The 19,339-nt window shown below is 38.1% G+C and overlaps 4 protein-coding genes across 5 annotated transcripts in view; 1 reads left to right on the top strand and 3 right to left on the bottom strand.

Moving 5' to 3' along the window:
* LOC109172298 (receptor kinase-like protein Xa21) overlaps positions 1-19,339 on the bottom strand; it is a 77,848-nt gene that overhangs the window by 29,111 nt on the left and 29,398 nt on the right. For both annotated transcript variants that reach the window (XR_002052722.1, XR_002052721.1), the window contains exon 3: positions 14,871-14,882. The gene's annotated coding sequence lies outside the window, so the exon portion shown is untranslated. The remainder of the gene's footprint in view (positions 1-14,870; positions 14,883-19,339) is intronic.
* Positions 2-3,249, top strand: LOC109172217 (receptor kinase-like protein Xa21). Its single transcript, XM_019321365.1, has 3 exons — positions 2-1,640; positions 1,764-2,070; positions 3,036-3,249. Exons 1-3 carry the CDS (start codon positions 2-4, stop codon positions 3,247-3,249), a joined length of 2,160 nt encoding a protein of 719 aa, XP_019176910.1.
* LOC109172216 lies at positions 14,315-16,719 on the bottom strand. The gene is made up of 3 exons (XM_019321364.1): positions 16,136-16,719; positions 14,637-14,721; positions 14,315-14,383 (listed from the first exon to the last, which is right to left on the bottom strand). The coding sequence occupies exons 1-3, from the start codon at positions 16,717-16,719 to the stop codon at positions 14,315-14,317; spliced, it is 738 nt and encodes a 245-aa protein (XP_019176909.1).
* LOC109172215 overlaps positions 16,807-19,339 on the bottom strand; it is a 6,791-nt gene continuing 4,258 nt past the window's right edge. Inside the window, exons 2-6 of the mRNA XM_019321363.1 lie at positions 18,561-19,339; positions 18,391-18,519; positions 17,571-17,819; positions 17,039-17,132; positions 16,807-16,997 (exon numbers count right to left, since the gene is read on the bottom strand). The exon at positions 18,561-19,339 is cut by the window's right edge and continues 285 nt beyond it. Coding sequence (XP_019176908.1) covers positions 16,807-16,997; positions 17,039-17,132; positions 17,571-17,819; positions 18,391-18,519; positions 18,561-19,339 — 1,442 coding nt within the window. The remainder of the gene's footprint in view (positions 16,998-17,038; positions 17,133-17,570; positions 17,820-18,390; positions 18,520-18,560) is intronic.

Genomic DNA, 19,339 nt, shown 5'->3' with positions numbered 1-19,339 from the left:
CATGCTCACTAACAATCCTACATCACAAGAGTTAAGTGTCATCAACTCCTTGGTTAATTGCAATTATATAAGAGAAGTATTGTTAACTAGCAACCCTCTATATGCTATCCTTCCATCATCCATTGGGAATCTTTCCTCATCTCTTGAGTTTCTTGCTGTTGAGGATTGTGGGTTAAAGGGCATCATTCCTAATCAAATTGGGAACTTAAGTGGATTGGTTACCTTAAATTTGGAAAGCAATAACTTGAGGGGGTTTATTCCACCACTACTTGGAAGGGTACATGAGCTTCAACGGTTGTATCTTAGTACTAACAAATTCAATGGTCCCATTCCTCAAAGTCTTTGTGAAGTCAAGTATCTAGGGGAACTATATTTACACAATAATCAACTTTCTGGTGGTTTACCAAAATGCTTTGGTAATAGTACTTCCCTTAGGAATATTGATTTTGGTTCAAACCTTTTATCATCTAGAATACCTTCAAGCTTGTGTTCTCTCAGAGATCTATTGACGCTTGATTTGAGTTCCAATTTCTTAGATGGATTTCTACCTGTTGAAGTTGAAGGGTTTAAGGCACTTTACTTTCTTAACATCTCTCACAATGAGATCTCAGGAAATATCCCAGTTACAATTGGAGAGTTGCAAAATTTGGAATCTCTCTCCCTTGCAAACAATAGGCTAGAAGGGTCTATCCCAAAACAAATAAGTCAAATTATTTCCTTGGAACTTTTGGACTTATCTTTGAATAGACTCTCGGGTTCAATTCCAGTGTCTTTGAAAAGACTTGCATACCTCAAATACTTTAATGTATCTTTCAACGAATTGAGTGGTGAAATTCCATCCGGTGGTTGTTTCAAGAATCTCACAAGTGCGTCGTTCTTGTTCAATGAGGAGCTATGTGGAATTCCAAAATTTCATGTCCCACCTTGTCATTTTGCTCACCATTCAAAGATTAAAACAGGACTTCTCATTACAGTTGCATCTTTGGGAGCTGCTTTAATAATTACTATTTTAATTATTGCAATTATCTTGACAAGGCAACGAAAGAAACATGATGTCCCAAGTGTGATGAATATCTACATTCCATTCGATGAAATAAGGATATCTTATTTTGAACTTGCAAGGGCTACAAGTGGATTCAGCCAAAGTAATCTTATAGGTTCAGGGAGTTTTGGCTCTGTTTATAAAGGGATTTTGAATAACGGAATGCCAATTGCAGTGAAGGTGTTTAATCAATCAGAACGTGCACTTAGGAGTTTTGATGTTGAGTGTGAAGTGCTAAGGAATTTACGCCATCGAAATCTCACTAAAGTTAATACCTGTTGCTTTTCTGACAACTACCAGGCCTTGGTCCTTGAATACATGTCAAATGGAAGTCTTGACCAGTGGTTGCACTCACAGAGTAACTTCTTAGATACTGTTCAAAGGTTGAATATAATGATTGATGTTGCATGTGCTTTAGAGTATCTTCATCACGGTTACACAATACCAATAGTCCATTGTGATTTAAAACCTGCAAATGTGTTATTGGATGAAGATATGGTTGCCCATGTAAGTGATTTTAGTGTGACAAAGCTTTTAACCAAGGAAGAAAACTTCTTGCAAACAGAAACTCTAGCAACATTGGGCTATATGGCACCAGGTAAATGCAATTTTAGCTTTCATTGAATTATTTATCCATAAATTTACAATATTTGCAAGTTCGATGGACATAGCCCTTTGATTTTTGTTTCAAAAATATTGATTTTGGTTTTTATAATCATAGAGTATGGATCAACGGGAATGATATCAACACAATGCGACACTTACAACTTTGGGGTTGTGTTAATGGAAACATTCTCGAAAAGAAGGCCCACAGATGAATATTTTAGTGAGGATTTAAGCTTAAAAAGTTGGATGAGAAATTCTATACCTCACCACATACTTGAAGTAGTAGATTCCAACTTATTGAGGGTCGAGGATAAAGATTTCACTACGAAACTGCAATGTGTATCCTCTACACTAGAATTGGCATTACAATGTGTTGCGGACTCTCCAGAAATGCGGTTAAATATGAAAGATGTAGTAGCAAGGTTGAATCGAATCAAACTTCAATTTCTAAGAGATTGTGATGGTATAGTGTGCTATCTAAAATTGTTTTCTGTAAAAGTGGAAATCTTCATTCCACAATTTGTTATTTATTTATTTATTTGTTTGTTTGTTTTTTGCAGCTCGTAGAGCTTAAAAGTAGAGGATGAAATGAAGGTAATTGCTCAACTAAATCTCTGCATGGTAAGCTAAGCTAAGGTAAGACAATTATATCTTTTGAATTAGTGATCCTTCTCTTGATCACAATTGTATTTATGTCATCATTAGAAAATAGTAGAAGATTTTCTTGATATAGATTTGTTAATTTCTTAAAATGTAATTCAATATTATTTGTTTTTTTTAGGATGCTATAAATTGTACTCTTTAAGTCTTAATGCTATAGTGATATTCTGGACAGGGAGGATTCACCTTAGTTGTTGCTTGATTGTTTTAAATCATGGTTGTTATTTTATCTTTCTTTTTTACTTATTGGGTCTTTGATAGTCGTCTTAGGTTTATTTTGTTGTTAGATGTTTTGTTTTTGGTATAGTAACGGACCGTTCTCGAGCACTTTTTATTGTATGGTGCTAGAAATTATTTTTGTATAATTTAATAATGTTAATTGATGTAATTTTAATGTATGAACTTATACTCTTCAAATTTATTTTGTAATACCTTCATGTGTTAATATTTATTTGAGTTAATTCCAGCATTAGTCCTCCGATTATTATGATTTTTCATAATTGGTCCTCGACTTTCAATTTAGACAATTTAGATACTTGACTATTAAAATGTTTTCAATATTGGTTCTTCTGTCATAATGTCGTTAAGTAGACGTTTAATAAAGGGGTAAAACTGTACTCTCAATTGTTGAGAGTATAATTCTTGTTATTCCTTCTCTCCGTATTTGTATACACAAAATAAATCAAAATCTCAAAACTCTATACGCCACATATATCAAAATCTCCAGATCATCTGCGGCGAGCGAAAGCGAGAGATGGAGGAGAAGGGCGACACTTGGCGAGCGGAGCTCCGGGAAATTCGTCAGGAGGATCTGGCTGCCGGAGAATGCTAAGGTGGATCAAGTGAAGGCTAGCATGGACAACGGCGTTCTGACCGTCACAGTTCCAAAGGAGGAGGAGGAGGAGAAGCAGAGCGTGGCTCTAGCTCGAAGAAGGTGTTGACGAGGATGCCTTTTGTCTGTCGGAGTCGTTTGGCAATGTCCAGGAACATGGTTGAGCCGCCCGTTTAAAGCAACACAACCGCCGGCAATAACTTCGCCGGAAAGGGTTTGGAATAAGTGGAGATGCTCAAATCTGGGTCGGAATCCTTAAACTCCGTGACATCCACACCGTGGTCGTCTTTGAGGCTTTGGAGATGGAGGTGAAGGACGAGCTTAGCCGCACCGGAAGTGTAGAACACATAGGTGGGGATGCCCAACTCGTCAGCCACATCCATCATGGCAGTATAGAACATGCCCACAACAAACCCAGCTAGCCTTGAATCTTTCATCTCTTTAACACAGTTCCTAACTTTAGGTTTATGAGATTCAACTAATAAACGGAAGAAGAGATTTCAAAAAAAAAAAAAAAAAAAGAGGAAGAAGACCGTCTTGTCGGGGTGCTCCTTCAAATGCTCAGGAGGATCCACCGCCAGTGGTATCAACTTCAACTTGGGTAGAGATTCAATGTAAGAATTAACTTTGGAATCAAACGGAAACTTCATGATGAAGACTTTAATAGAGAGGCGGGGGCGTGTTCGTAGGAGGAGCTTCGCGCGCGGCTTCAACACCAGAAACATGGTGCCCCATTCTTGGGGCAGGAATGAAAACCAACTCGATCTATAGCTTCTACCATTGGAATTATTCGACCGGAGAAGACTACTGTATGTAATCAAAATTATAGGACCGATGAAAGGATTTCTGGAGTTAACGAAGAGGAAATATCTGTGGACCTTACCCATGTTCCACGCTAACGGCTGGAGCTTCCATTGGGAATGGCCGCAGTGGGGGGCACCAATATCTGCTGCTGGAAAGTCGACGCCGCCAACATCTACCCATGTTCAAATCCTGACCTCCGAAGTGCCGCCGCCGTCAGCAATTCTGTTGTGAACGGTGTAGTATTTTGACTGCGATCTCTGCGTATTTTGATTTAATCGGAAGGGAACGAAGTATTATAAGAGAGTATATTAAAAGACTATTTTAACCCTCATTTTAACATCCACTTAACCAGCTTGGGACGGAAGGACTAATATTGAAAACATTTTAATAGTCGAGTGTCTAAATTGTCCAAATTAAAAGTTTATGATTAATTGTGAAAAATCATGATAGTCGAAGGACTAATGTTGGAATTAACTCATATTTATTTAGACAAAATAAAATTAGGACTCAGTCATTGCTAGGTCCTTGGATCTAAAGTATTTGCATCGGCAGACTTGTATGGGGAAGCCTTATCATTAACCTCTTTCACTATCCACACATCTTACATGATAGATCTTACGATTCCAATGGAACTTAGGAATGATTGTTGTCTTCTTTTGGGTAAAGTCAAAGAAATTTTGAAATCAAAGGATGGAGTTGCCCGACTAGATAAATCAAAATAGTTCTAATTCTATATGGTGAGGATAATAGTAATAATAATATTAATAGTAATAATAATAGTAATAGTAATAATAATATTAGTAATAATAATAATAATAGTAATAATAATAATAATAATAATAATAATAATAATAATAGAGATATTAATTATTATATTAATTATTATCGTCATTAGTATATGTTTTTTTTTTTTTTTTTTTTGGCAGCGACTTCTTCAAAATCAGTATAACTTTAGCACAATTCAAAATGGTACACTTTCAAGATCAACGACTTGATAGGTAAAAGAACCTAATGATATCAAGCAACAAGAGCGATCATAAAATCATGTTGCGGTTAACCCACCCATACTACCACATGACCAGGCAAAGCTCGTGGTGTCGTATCATGAACGCAACTAGACTCCAGAGTATGATCGTCCGCCATCCAAGGTGTGGACCTTGCTGCCAAGAATGTAGCACAAACCATCCAAAGACACTTCCCACGCTGGGAAATCACATACTCAACGCAGAAGTCTTGTAGCCGGGGCCAAGACATAGACTTCGATGGTGAGTTCACTTATCTGAAAGGATATTGGGAGTGGGCTGAAGACACGCTTAACTTTTTCAACAAGACCTTAAAGGACGTCATGATATATGATGTTCTGTACGCGTCATTGTTCACATATGACCGTAATACTAGCGTCGTCCAAGCATTTGGCGAAGCATGGTATCCGCGAACTAAACACTGATTATCTCGTCCTGTGAGTTGAGCATATCACCTCGCGATTTGCACATACTTGGGGGACTACCATTGTCCGACGGCATTTATGACGAACACATCCCAAGTGCCTTGGACCTGACCAAGAATTCAAACAAGTGTTACGCATGCTTATTCGAGGCATTTTACCGTTTAAATCAATAAGAAAATGACACCACCTATGTTCAAGCATCGCGATGGATCAACTTTTGGTGCAGGAAAACACGATGGATCGATCCATCGTGATGCTTGAACATAGGTGGTGTCATCTTCTTGCTGATTTAAACGGTAAAATGCCTCGAATAAGCACGCGCAACACTTGGGTCCAAGACACTTGGGATGCGTTCGTCATGAATGCTACCGGACAATGGTAGTCCCCCCAAGTATGTGCAAATCCCGAGATGAAAAGCTCAACTCACCGGACGAGGTAATCAGTGTATTAGTTCGCGGGTACCATGCTTCGCAAAAGGCTTGGACGATGCTAGTATTACGGTCATATGTGAACAATGACGCGTACACAACATCATATATCATGACGTCCTTTAAAGTCTTGCTGAAGAAGCTAAGTGTGTCTTCAGCCCACTCCCAGTATCCTTTCAAATAAGCGAACTCACCATCGAAGTCTATGTCTTGACCCCGACCACAAGACTTCAACGTTAAGTATGCGATTCCCCAGCGTGGGTAGTTTGTCTTTGGGTGGTTTGTCCTGCATTCCTGGCAGCAAGGTCCACACCTTAGATGACAGACGATCATACTCCGGAGTCCAGTTGCATTCATGATTTTATGGTCACTCCTGTTGCTTGATATCACCAGGTTCTTTTGCCCATCAAGTCATTGATCTTGAAAGTGTACCATTTTGAACTGAGATAAAGTTATACCGAATTTGAAGAAGTCGCGGCAAAAAAAAAAAACATAAAAATATATACTAATGGCGATAATAATTAATATCACTATTATTATTACTAGTATTCCATATTTATTATTATTATTACTATTATTATTATTATTATTATTATTATAATAATAATAATTAGAATATTGAAAAGCAAACAGAGGACGAAACGAAAGCAACAAAACAAGGAAAAAAATAAAAAAAGAAACAAAGAAAAAGCAAAAACAGAGAGACAGCAGCGGACTCCAATCGACCTCCTGCAACGACAACAGTAGAGAAACAGAGCCTCTGTGATGCAGTCCAACAGTGACGAAAATAGACTCCAACAGACGGTAAGCAACTCCTGCGAAGAGCTCCAGCAGCGGCGGTCTCCAGGGAGGGCTGAGCAACACCAGGCGGCAGTCTGCGATTGACAAGGCAGCGACGTGGGCGGTTGAGCAGCGGCCTCCAGCGAAGAACTCTAGCAGCTCCGGGATTCGAGCACTGCAAGTAGAAACCCACGCCCCGGTGGTTATTCTTGTTGGGTTGGGGCTTCCCTCCTATGTGGTAAATAGCTCAATTTGGACCAAGCCTATTTTTATCCACTATAATATATTAATATATATTTGAGCTTGTTGGAGAAGTTTGCTGACAATTATTAATTGTCTTGGAGAATGTGATATACTGATATGGGTAGAAGTTGAAAAGTGAAAGTTGGGGGAGATGTCCAGAAGAAGGAATTTTTTTTTCTTTGTTTCACACTACTTTTGTAGCATGGATTTGACAAGGTTGAAAAATGGATTTCCTCATTCAATTCCCATTTCGGTTGTCAGCATGAAAGAGGGAAAATTAAATGCTTTTGGCATGCATGTGAAGGGTTGACAATTTCTTTCTTTCTCTTCCATTTTGGCAGCCCCTCACAAGTATAAAAGGAGCAATATTCATTGTTCAAACACACCACAAAAATTTCAACATTCTTTTCGGCTAAGGCAGTGGACAAAGAAAGAAGAAATTCACTTTCTTCTTCTTTCTTCACGGCAGTACGTAGCGCAGCGGAAGGAGCAACTTCTATTTCTTCTTCATTTTGTGCTACTTTGTCGTGGGTTTGCCTAGATCTTTTGGGTACTTTCTTTATCAAATATTTTGTAGAGGTCAGTTATTTGTTCCAGGCATCTTTTTGGATATTCTCGTAATATTTGTATTCTATTCACCTTACTCGTGGTGGTTGAATATTTTGAGTACGAGATATTATTCATTTTTAGGCCTGTGAACGTGATAGAATGTATTTGGCCTAGAGTTGTTGTATTTGATATTTTTAGGGTGTTTGGCTCGGGTGGTAGCCAGCAACTTTGTACCCAAGATTTGTTATAGTGGAATATTGTGTTGGTGGTGGTCCGTGGTTTTTCCCCGTGGTTTTGGGGTTTTCCACGTAAATCTTGTGTCCCTTGTGTCTATTATTTATTTTGGCTATTTTGTACCATCTCGTATTTGCGCTCTTGTTGGTCCTGTGATTTTATTTATCACAGGTAGTGGGATTTTTCCCAACAAAGTGGTATCAAAGCCCTGGTCTTTGATCGGGTACATTTGACATGGAGGCAAATACGATCAATATGGTGCGCTTGAATGGTAGAAATTTTCACATTTGGAAGGCCAAGATGAAGGATCTCCTGTTTGTGAAGAAATTGCATCTACCTGTGTTTGCAAGTGCAAAGCCAGCAAATATGTCAGACGAGGAGTGGAACTTTGAGAACCAACAAGTTTGTGGTTATATTCGACAATGGGTCGAAGACAATATTCTGAACCACGTTATTAATGAGGCGAATGCCAGGAGCTTGTGGGATAAGCTTGAGACCCTGTATGCTTCCAAAACAGGCAATAACAAGTTGTTCTTGTTGAAGCAGTTGATGAATCTAAGATATAGGGAAGGTACATTGATCAATGATCATGTTAATGATTTCCAGGGTGTTCTTGATCAGTTGTCAAGCATGGGCATCACATTTGAGGATGAGGTACTTGGTCTCTGGTTACTTAACACTCTACCTGATTCTTGGGAAACATTTCGGGTTTCTTTGACCAATTCTGCTCCCAACGGTGTTGTGACCATGGAGTATGTCAAGAGCGGTATCTTGAATGAAGAAGCAAGAAGAAGATCTCAAGACACCTCCGCTTCTCAGTCAGAGATTTTGGTTATAGAAGATAAGGGGAGAAACAAGCAAAAGGGTAAGAAGGGTAGAGATGTTGAATATCATTATTGTGGCAAGAAAGGACATATCAAGAAATATTGCTTCAAGTTGAAAAGAGACAAGAAGCAACATGATGATGATGCCACCGGGAACCAAGTTGCAATAGTTGGAGGAGATTTGCTTGTTGCTTGTGATGAGAATGCCATCAATGTTGCTTGCCATGAGACAACTTGGATTGTGGATTCAGGTGCAGCCTACCATGTTACACCAAGGAAGGAATTCTTTGCTTCATATACTCCAGGTGATTTTGGAGAGCTGAAAATGGGTGATGATGGTCAGCTGGTACTTAAAAATGTAATGCATGCATCGGGTATCAGACTGAATCTTATTTCTACTGAAAATCTTGATGATGATGGTTTCTGCTGTTTCTTTGGTGATGGACAGTGGAAAATTGATAAAGGCTCACTGGTTGTTGCACGAGGTAACAAGTCTTCTAATTTGTACTCTTTGCAAAGCTCTATTTCTAGTGGTTCAGTGAATGTGGCAACAAATGAATGTGCATCAGAGTTGATACATTATGATGTGTGTGGACCAATGAAAGTTAGGTCACTTGAGGTTTGTTGCTGTATCGCCGGGATGGCGATATCCTCCACATAGTCGGGGGGGGGGGGGGGGGGGGGGGGGGGAGATTTGTTGGGTTGGGGCTTCCCTCCTATGTGGTAAATAGCTCAATTTGGATCAAGCCTATTTTATCCACTATAATATATTAATATATTTGTGAGCTTGTTGGAGAAGTTTGCTGACAATTATTAATTGTCTTGGAGAATGTGATATACTGATATGGGTAGAAGTTGAAAAGTGAAAGTTGGGGGAGATGTCCAGAAGGAATTTTTTTTTTCTTTGTTTCACACTACTTTTGCAGCATGGATTTGACAAGGTTGAAAAATGGATTTCCTCATTCAATTCCCATTTCGGTTGTCAGCATGAAAGAGGGAAAATTAAATGCTTTTGGCATGCATGTGAAGGGTTGACAATTTCTTTCTTTCTCTTCCATTTTGGCAGCACCTCACAAGTATAAAAGGAGCAATATTCATTGTTCAAACACACCACAAAAATTTCCACATTCTTTTCAGCTAAGGCAGTGGACAAAGAAAGAAGAAATTCACTTTCTTCTTCTTCTTTCTTCACGGCAGTACATAGCGCAGCGGAAGGAGCAACTTCTATTTCTTCTTCATTTTGTGCTACTTTGTCGTGGGTTTGCCTAGATCTTTTGGGTACTTTCTTTATCAAATATTTTGTAGAGGTCAGTTATTTGTTCCAAGCATCTTTTTGGATATTCTCGTAATATTTGTATTCTATTCACCTTACTCGTGGTGGTTGAATATTTTGAGTACGAGATATTATTCATTTTTAGGCCTGTGAACGTGATAGAATGTATTTGGCCTAGAGTTGTTGTATTTGATATTTTTAGGGTGTTTGGCTCGGGTGGTAGCCAGCAACTTTGTACCCAAGATTTGTTATAGTGGAATATTGTGTTGGTGGTGGTCCTTGGTTATTTTCCCCGTGATTTTGGTGATTTTGGAGTTTTCCACGTAAATCTTGTGTCCTTTGTGTCTATTATTTATTTTAGCTATTTTGTACCATCTCGTATTTGCGCTCTTGTTGGTCCTGTGATTTTATTTATCACAGGTAGTGGGATTTTTCCCAACAGTTCTAACTTGCTTGGCAGATTTCCCGTCGCCCCTCTTAGATTTTTGCACTACCGATGGAAACCCACACTCCGGCGGTAACACATTTGTTTCGCACACTGGTGGTTCTTCCATGAGGTTGGCAACATTCCTTGAGGCAGTTCATGGCGGCGATTGACAAAATCCAGCGCTCCCCGATCGCTTCGTACGTTTATGTTGATCCCAGTTTCCCTCTCGTTTTTATGGTGCGGCTGTATGTATTGTCATTCCTGCAGATTAAAACGTACATGGGGAAGAGGAAGATACAAAGGTGAGAATTTTACCTGATTGAGAAGTAGATTGCGAGTTGTTCTTCTTTGGTTCTGTTTCGGTGGGTATGAAGTGGAGGGGTTTTGGTCCTATTTATAGTGTATCATAAGAGGGTATCACAATTAGAATTGAATTGAAACTTCAGTCCTATTAAGAGTGTGATTGAGCTTGTGTGGTGGTGGGATTCGTATGCTGCTAGAGTTCAGCATGACATAAATTTGAGACTGATTCACTTATATTTTTGAATGGTCATCAGTGATTCAGTGTTGAAGAGGAATTTGATTGTTGATGACTTGATGGGCTTAGAATTTTGAATGGGTCAATGAATGTTGTATAAACTTAATATTCAACATGGCAAAATCTTCATACCTTTGGGCTCATGGAATCGCACTACGACTTATACCTTGCAATCGTTATGCGTTGGACCCGTGTCCAGCTTGCAGGCTGGACACGGATAACAGTGCCGTTAGGCACTGTTAGTCTGTTATCTTTTTTTTTTTTTTTTTTTTTTTTTTTTTTTTTTTTTTTTTAATTTCAGACTGCTTCGTTATAGGGGTATATGTTCATAATTTTATTACTATATGTTAATAACTATACATTCATAACTCCATAATTGTACATTCATAACTCTATAACTGTACATTCATAACTTCATAACTGTACATTCATAACTCCATAATTGTACATTCATAATTTTCGAAGCTCTATGTTCACAATTTTAGAGCTCTATGTTCATAATTTTATCACTATATGTTTATAATTGTAAGTTCATAATGTCAGAGCTATTTGTTCATAATTCGATCAATAACTGTACATTCATAATTCGATCAATAACTGTACATTCATAACTCCATAACTGTACATTCACAATCTTCGAAGCTCTATATTCACAATTTTAAAGCTCCATGGTCATATTTTTATCACTATAAATGTTCATAATTGTAAGTTCATAATGTTAGAGCTTTGTGTTCATAATTTCATAATTGCATAATTGTACATTCATAACGACATAACTGTACATTCATAACGGCATAACTGTACATTCATAATCCAAAAAAAAAAAATAACGGCAAAACACGCGTGATTTTTTTTTTTTAAACTAAATGACGCGTTTTTTTTAAAAACGACGTGGTTTTGGGCCCGTGTCCACAATTCATTGAGCACATCATAACTATCCTACAACCAACTACATCTTTAATTAATTTTGGGCTCAATGAATATTATGCATGTGTTTTAGGCTCATGAAATTAAGTCATTAAGATGTGCTTTGATGAATTTAAAGGATCGTTTGTTAAGTTTCGAGATTCCCTCGCTCCAAGTATTACAGGCAGCATGTTCCGGCTAGTCTCGAGGAAACAATTTGTAGACACCGAAAATTTAAACCCGACAAATGGGTCGATAAAATTATTATTGGGCTCGATGTTGAGATTGATTATTGGACCAATTTAATTAATTGAGTCATAATAATTGAATTAATTTAACTAGTCCATGTAAATTTGATTTAGGCTATTGAATTAATTAATTAATTGGTCCAAGTCTATTTCATATTTGAATTATAATTATACTCCCTCTGTCCCATTTTATTTGTCTTACTTTCCTTTTTAGTTTGTCCCATAATGTTGTTCACTTTTCAAAATTAAACACCACTATCTTTCTACTTTTTCAAATTTGCCCTTATGTGTATTTCATCGCAAATTATATCGTGCACCGCGATGCATGATCGATCATGCACCGCGCATCAAAATGACATCGTTTTGTTTAATGAAAAGAAACAGAATCTTCACCAAAAATTACTCTGTTCTTCAATTTCATTTTGTATACACTGCAGTTATTCAATTCAACACAACTACAGTTTCATTTCAATATAACTACAGTTTCATTCAATATTTATACACTCAAATATGTGAAAATGTTATTTAATTTTACTAGTAAGTTTCCCATGCGATGTACGGTCATTAAATATGGCCTCTTAATAATTTAAGATTATCGTATAATCTTTTTATTCTATGTAATAGCAAAATGTTTTTTTTTTTTTAATAATTCAACATTTGAATCGGAAACACTTAATCACAACTCAAATATGTTATACCTCCAAATTCATATGTAAGTCTGACAACCTAGTAGTTGCACCGCTGCGATTCTCAGACATATGATACAATAGTAAGATTAACAGTACTGATAAAAAAAAAACTATAATAGTATATGAATTAATTATTGAAAAACGAAGAACATTGTAATTGTATTACACATTATTGAAAACTTCTTTGTATACGACATTTTTAGCCGTACTTACAGATGGTACATTATTCCCATATCAAAATTTTTAATCTCCTAGGATTACTAACTCTTGAGACTGCAAATGATACACCATAACTAAAGATTGACTTTCTAAAAAACAAATCCACGTGTGATAATGTTTACCATTAACTTTTATTTATTGTCGTGGCATATGATAGCATCAAAATGAATTTCTTTCTTTGGAACTTGAAACAAAAATCTTGAATTAAAAGGTGTTAACGACATTCGAAGAATTAAAACTTTTGTTCCTACACTCGTTCCACACATGATTTGAGCTTCCAAAACATGATCAGTCAACTTTGTAACAATAAACCTTGTATCATTAAAGTATGTTAATATTCTCACAATAACATATTAATATTTTCAGAATATTATATAATGTTAAATATATCATTATATAATTATATATAAGATAAGATATAATAATAATTGAATAAGATTGTGAATTATATATATATATATATATATAGTCAGGCCTACTATTTAGATTATATAATTTGTTACGCCCCAAAAATGAAAATTGATATCAAACAATATTTCAAGTCCAATGTAGTGTACTATTCATGACCCAAAATCCGACACAATAATCCTGATATATAAACCTATCTAACCTTAGAACTTTCCAAAGCAACCCGACCCTTCATATTCTCTCTCGATAGTGGCAATATGCGAATCTCTGATCTACTCAGTCCAACACTTGCTTCTACCCTAATTTCTTCCACTAAAATTTTCATTTTGGATTTATGATAGATTATATCACGATTTTGTATCATTAATGGCGATAATAATCACGATACAGAGTCTCGATAAAAAATAACAGATCTGAATTTTGACCTGGTAGATTTGAGATTTACAATTTCAATTCATTGAGCAATGAATTCACGGATCTACATGCAAGTTCAGAGCATATATATTTCAGTGCAGGCAAATCCTAGAATTATGACATTTTCTTATTGCAAAGTTTACTCTTTTTTTTTTTCTTTTTTTTTTTACTTATTCAATTTACAGTTTCACTATTAATCTCAGTCATTTTCTTTTTTGATAAGACTATTAATCTTAGTCATAAAATTTTGCTTTGTGCCAAAAAAATTCAAATTATTATTTTTAAGCCTAAACAATTAGTTTAGAAATATTTGTTTCAAAGGAAAAATTGTTTAATTGTAGTGTAGTCATATTAATTTTTTTTTCAAAATAATAAGCCTACACAAAATTTTAATTTTTTTTTTAAACTTTAATTATTTTAGAAGTAAAAAAGGTTTAAGTGTGTTATGACTCTACTTGCTAGTATTGGATTCTATACTTGAATGAGTTTATGAATACTGAGTTTAAGTGTTATTCTTTAATTTATTTGAGTAGAATAGAATTCATTACTTGAAAAGTTTGTGTTGATGCTAAGTGTTATGCTTTAATTTATTTCAGTACAATAGAATCCCTTGAACAATTGTGTAGTTGTTAAGTGTAGAATAAATTTACAGAATAGCTTGAAACTACAAAATTATTCATGTAATGTTTTACAAAAGGTGGAAGTTAGACCAAAAAAAAAAAGATCCAATTCTTCAATTCTCCTTAGGTTGTCATGTCTTGAATCTTCAATCCAGCCCTAGCCCAGGTTGTCATGTAAGGCTGCAATCCTTTCTGTAACACATAGAAATAGAAAACAAAAGAATTTAATAGAAAAAAGATAATAGATTAGGTTAGAAACAAAGTTAAACATTAGTGATGCATTTGATACTACTGCCAAGTGTATTAAACTTACCTCTTCGTCATGAAAGAGGCATTCTTTGCTCTTCCTTGTCGCTGCTCCTCCACGTAATTCAGGGGCTTTATAAGTTCTCACCAAACAATCAAGCGGCCTTTATTGTTAGTGATTGTAATCTTTTCAGATCGCCAGAGGCCTTAGCTTGTCTTCGGCTTTAACGTTTAGGATGCTGTTAGCATCAACCTCAAATGTAACTTCAATTTGAGGTGTTCCTCTGTTCCAGCAGATTACAATTTCAGTTGAAAGAGAGAATGGAAAGGCAGCTCTTATTAATTATATATTGGGGTGGAAGATCAGAGCTATTCCAGTTAGATCAAATTTAATTACCAAGCAACCCGTTGTCCTTTGTGAGACCCCTTTCACCTTCAAAGACCTGCACAATGCACAAATTCATGTTGGATCAATTGCGACTCTAGAAAAGAAGTAGATAGTAAAAACATGGCAGGATGTGGAGAAAGGAAGATGTATGTTGGAAAATTAGCTTAAAATGACATAAAAATGGCATATTAAGTAGCTACTTTGTGGTACAATTATCAGTGGGGTCCACTTCTGATTTGGGTCGGGTCAAAGTGGATTCGTGTTCTTCGTAGTGAGACGAAGAGATTGATATATTGTACGCTCAAAACGGATAATGGGTGAATGAGATATTGATTCTCAAAGTAGACCCATTTGAATTTGGAAATGAAGGAAAAATGTAGGACTTTGTCCCACATTGGTTTGGAAACAAGATTTGCCCCCCCTTATATACATGAGCTCATTTCAAGCTTGTAGAATTGTATAGCATAGAGGCTCTCTCGCGCGCGGGGCGGGGGGGGGGGGGGGGGTGCAAATCAAAATCCAACTAGAAGAGCTCAAAAGGCTTGAATCAAGCCCGAGCTCGCGTGCGCCGGCACCTGCGGGCTAAGCCATCTATTATAGTCACTTGGTTCGGCCAAAACCGAACCGAGAGCACCTACTCTCGTGTGTAGCATGAGAGGTTGTGGTGCACCGAGAGCAAAACTCTCGTGCAACGGTGAATACGAGAGTTGTACTTTCGTGTTGTGACACAACACGAGAGTGGGTACTCTCGTGCACCCCAACGGTCAGAAGATTAAACTCATCTGTTACGGAATTAATACTGTTTAATTCCAACTCTTAATCTCAGAGTTTAATCCTACTTAGTGGTGACCGTTACAGGTGTTACACAATTGGTTTTAATACCAATTAAATGCCATGTTCAAGGCTATCCCTTCCAACGAGCCCTATATAAAGAAGAGGTGGGGCAGAAGCATTTTACACACAGTGAAAACCAAAAGGAATTCCAGTAGTTTTTCCAGCTTCAAAACCTCTGCCTCTACTCTCTTCTTTAGCCATCTGTGTTCCAGCCTTGCTTTGTTCGAAGGGTTCCTTGTTTAGGTGCTTAAACAAGGAATCGTAACACGTTTTATCCTGGGAAACCTAGGCTACAACGCTCCTAGCACTTGTGGGAGGTAGCAAATAAGGTTTTAAGGAAAAGAACCTTGTGTTCGAACTCGTGTTTCACCCTATACCCAAATACTCAACCTTTTCCTTCCCAGTTTTCTGTTTCCCATATAATATTAATCTTTCCGTAGGATTATTATTATTTTTGGGATTTTTCACCTTTTTACCCAACAAATGCTTCCTTACACACGAATGCCTCGGCCATGAGTGGTGAAAAACAAACCGGGAGAGGGGCACTGAATGCCGCTACATATTCTCCATTTGCATCGAGGAGCACCGCCCCTACCGTTTCCATGCCCGTGTCGTGGAGGTAGCCGACGTCGACTTGGCAATTTCTGGGCAGTGGTACCGCTGTGATGGGAGGCGCGGCGGTTATCTGTTCATGCGGCGGTGGTGGTGGTTCCCCAATAGCTCCAGGGTGGTCGGCTAATGGCAGTGGCGTGGTACTGGCGGTGGTCCGTGCATTGCACCATGCATGCATTGTTGCGGCCGCCATGGCTAATAACTTCCTTGGTCGCAGCAGGACAGCATCCCACGCTGCTCCGTTCCGTGCTCTCCAAATATGGTATAAAATTGCTGTTGCATGTAATATTCCATTAGAGTTTAGAACATTCAGAAGATTAGAAAACCAAATGTGAAAAACATTGGTCACAATATTGGGGATTGGAAGGTTAGATTGTTTCCATATGGCCTTTGCAAAGTCACATAACACCAAAGCATGCATAGTGTCCTCTTGAGAGATTCCACACATGGCACAATTTGGATCCACATCCACCCTCTTTATAATCAAATTTGTAGTGGTTGGGAGGATATCACTAATTGCTCTACATAGAAACGTTTACCATTTGGGTGAGATTTTGAGGCTCCACAGGGTGAGCCATTTACTAAATGCCCCATCATTGTGCTCATAATCTCCAATAATGCGCCTATACCCACTCTTAACTGAGTAAATTCCTTTGAGGTCTCCATGCCAATACCAGGAATCATCATTTTCTGGGGAAATAGGTATCTTTTTAATATTTTTCACATCTGTAGGTTGGAATAAATTAGTGAGGAATGATCCCACGTACCAGTATCCTGGTCAATTAAGCCCTCAACTTTCGCCCCTGCCAATTGCATAGGCATCTCTATCTGTACCATAGGTTCCTGGTCATTCTGTATCCACTAATGTGCCCATATAAGTGTGGTCTTACCATTTCCAATCATGCGCCTGAACCCACTAAAAATTAGGATCTTTGCTACCATAATACTTCGCTAGCAAAAACTGGGGTTGTTGCCTATTTCTGCCTAAAAAAAAGAACCCTTGGGATAATATCTAGCATTATAAATGGAAGCCACCAAGGATTCTGATTTGGTAAGAAGCGGGCCACGCCTGTTTCCCTTGCATAGCTAAATTAAATGCCCGGAGGTCCTTAAAGCCCAGACCACCATGTTTCTTTGGGATACATAATTTGTCACATGCTTTCCAGTGTATTCCCCAATCATTATCAGTCCCCCACCAATAGCGGTTTATAACTCTCTCAATAGTCGTACACACAGACATAGGTAGCAAAAAAAAAAAAAAAAAACACTCATTGAAAAAGTAGGCATAGATTGTGCTACACTTTTCAACAAGATTTCCTTGCCAGCTTGTGATAACATTTTCTTATTCCATGATCCAATCCTGTACTTGATTTTGTCCTCAATATATGAGAAAACCGCTTTCTTATTCCTTCCAACAAACGAGGGGAGTCCCAAGTATTCCCCAAAGTTAGGAGCCTGAACTACTCCAAAGTTTTGTGTCACTTCATCTCTGTCAAACTCACTAGTATTCTTACTGTAGCATATACTAGACTTGTGATAATTAACTACCTATCTAGACAAATTCTCATATACAGATAAGCAATTTTTAATTTCAGTGGCTTCTTGGGCATTGGCTTTGAAAAATAACAGACTATCATCATCAGAAAACAAATGAGAAACAGGGGGCACCTCTAGCGACCCTGCAACCATGAATAGAACCCCTAGCCTGTGCCTGTTTATAAAGAAAGACCTTCCACACAGATAATGAAAAGATAAGGGGACAAAGGATCTCCTGTCTCAAACCACGAGTGGGTGTAACCGTGTCACCGCGTGAGCCATTGACCAGAAAATTGTAGGACACCTTGGTTATGCATAACATAATTAATTCCACCCATCTATTATCAAATCCCAATGCTAGGAGCATGTTGCGCAGGAAAGACCGTTCCATTCTGTCATAGGCTTTTGCCATATCTAATTTGAGAGCACTCCACCCCACAACCCCACACTACTTCCTGTTCAAATAATGACCGACCTCCGCAGCTACTAAAATATTATCCGTAATAAGTCTATCTGGTATAAAGGCACTCTGCGAAGCCGATATGATTTCCTCCATTATCGATTTCATTCGGTTAGTCATTACCTTCGCCATGATCCTATAAACCACATTACTGAGGGCTATGGGCCTAAGATCAGACACTAATTCAGGAACACTCTTCTTTGGTATTAAAACCACATCTGTATTATTTAGTCCAGGTGGGAAATTTCGATACTGTAGGCATCCAATTATAAAACTCGAGACATCCCCCCTACCACATCCCAAAATTGTTGATAGAAGTCCGGATTCATTCCATCCAGGCCCGGCGCCTTATCCGGGAACATTGCAAATAGTGCAGTTTTAACTTCCTCACACTCAAAAGGACGAAGTAACGCCTCATTGTGTTCCTGAGTTACACGTGGAGCTATCCCCTCTAAAAAATTCACACCATCCCCCGGATGCTCAGAGCAGAAAATATGATCAAAGTAATCCATAATAATACCCCTCATGGCTTCCCCTTCCACCCAATCCCCATTATTATTCATAAGTCTAGATAAAGTATTCTTCTTTTTACGGTGAGAGCCATACCTGTGAAAGAATTTAGTATTGGCATCTGCACCCCTGAGCCAGTGTTGCTTGGCTCTCTGTCTCCAGAACACATCCTCTTGAGACTCAAGACGGGTTAGGAACCCCTCCAGCCATTGATACTCAGTTAATGAGGTCAGGTCAGTGCACCCCTTTAAACGATGCTGCTCTTTTCGTAATGACACAATCTGTTCCCCATGTTTATGATACTGATCACCACCCCATCGTGACAGCCGAACACCACAATACTCAATACAGTCCTGTAGACCCCTAGTCCTTCCCTCCTCCCATGCCTGCTCCATCACACCTCTACACCATTCATCATGTAACCATGCCATCTCAAAACGGAAACCCATCTTACTAGTTCCACCCCTCCCTACGGAGTCATGGATTCCCAGAAAGAGGGCAGAGTGATCAGATTTCCGAGTTGCCAAATTCGTTACCCTGGCGCTCAACACAGTACTAAGCC

The sequence above is a fragment of the Ipomoea nil genome, unplaced genomic scaffold, assembly GCF_001879475.1.
Source record: "Ipomoea nil cultivar Tokyo-kokei standard unplaced genomic scaffold, Asagao_1.1 scaffold0415, whole genome shotgun sequence".
NCBI classification, from domain to species: domain Eukaryota; kingdom Viridiplantae; phylum Streptophyta; class Magnoliopsida; order Solanales; family Convolvulaceae; genus Ipomoea; species Ipomoea nil.
The sequence above is the reverse complement of the archived record's forward strand: the minus strand, read 5'-3'. Positions and strand labels throughout refer to the sequence as shown.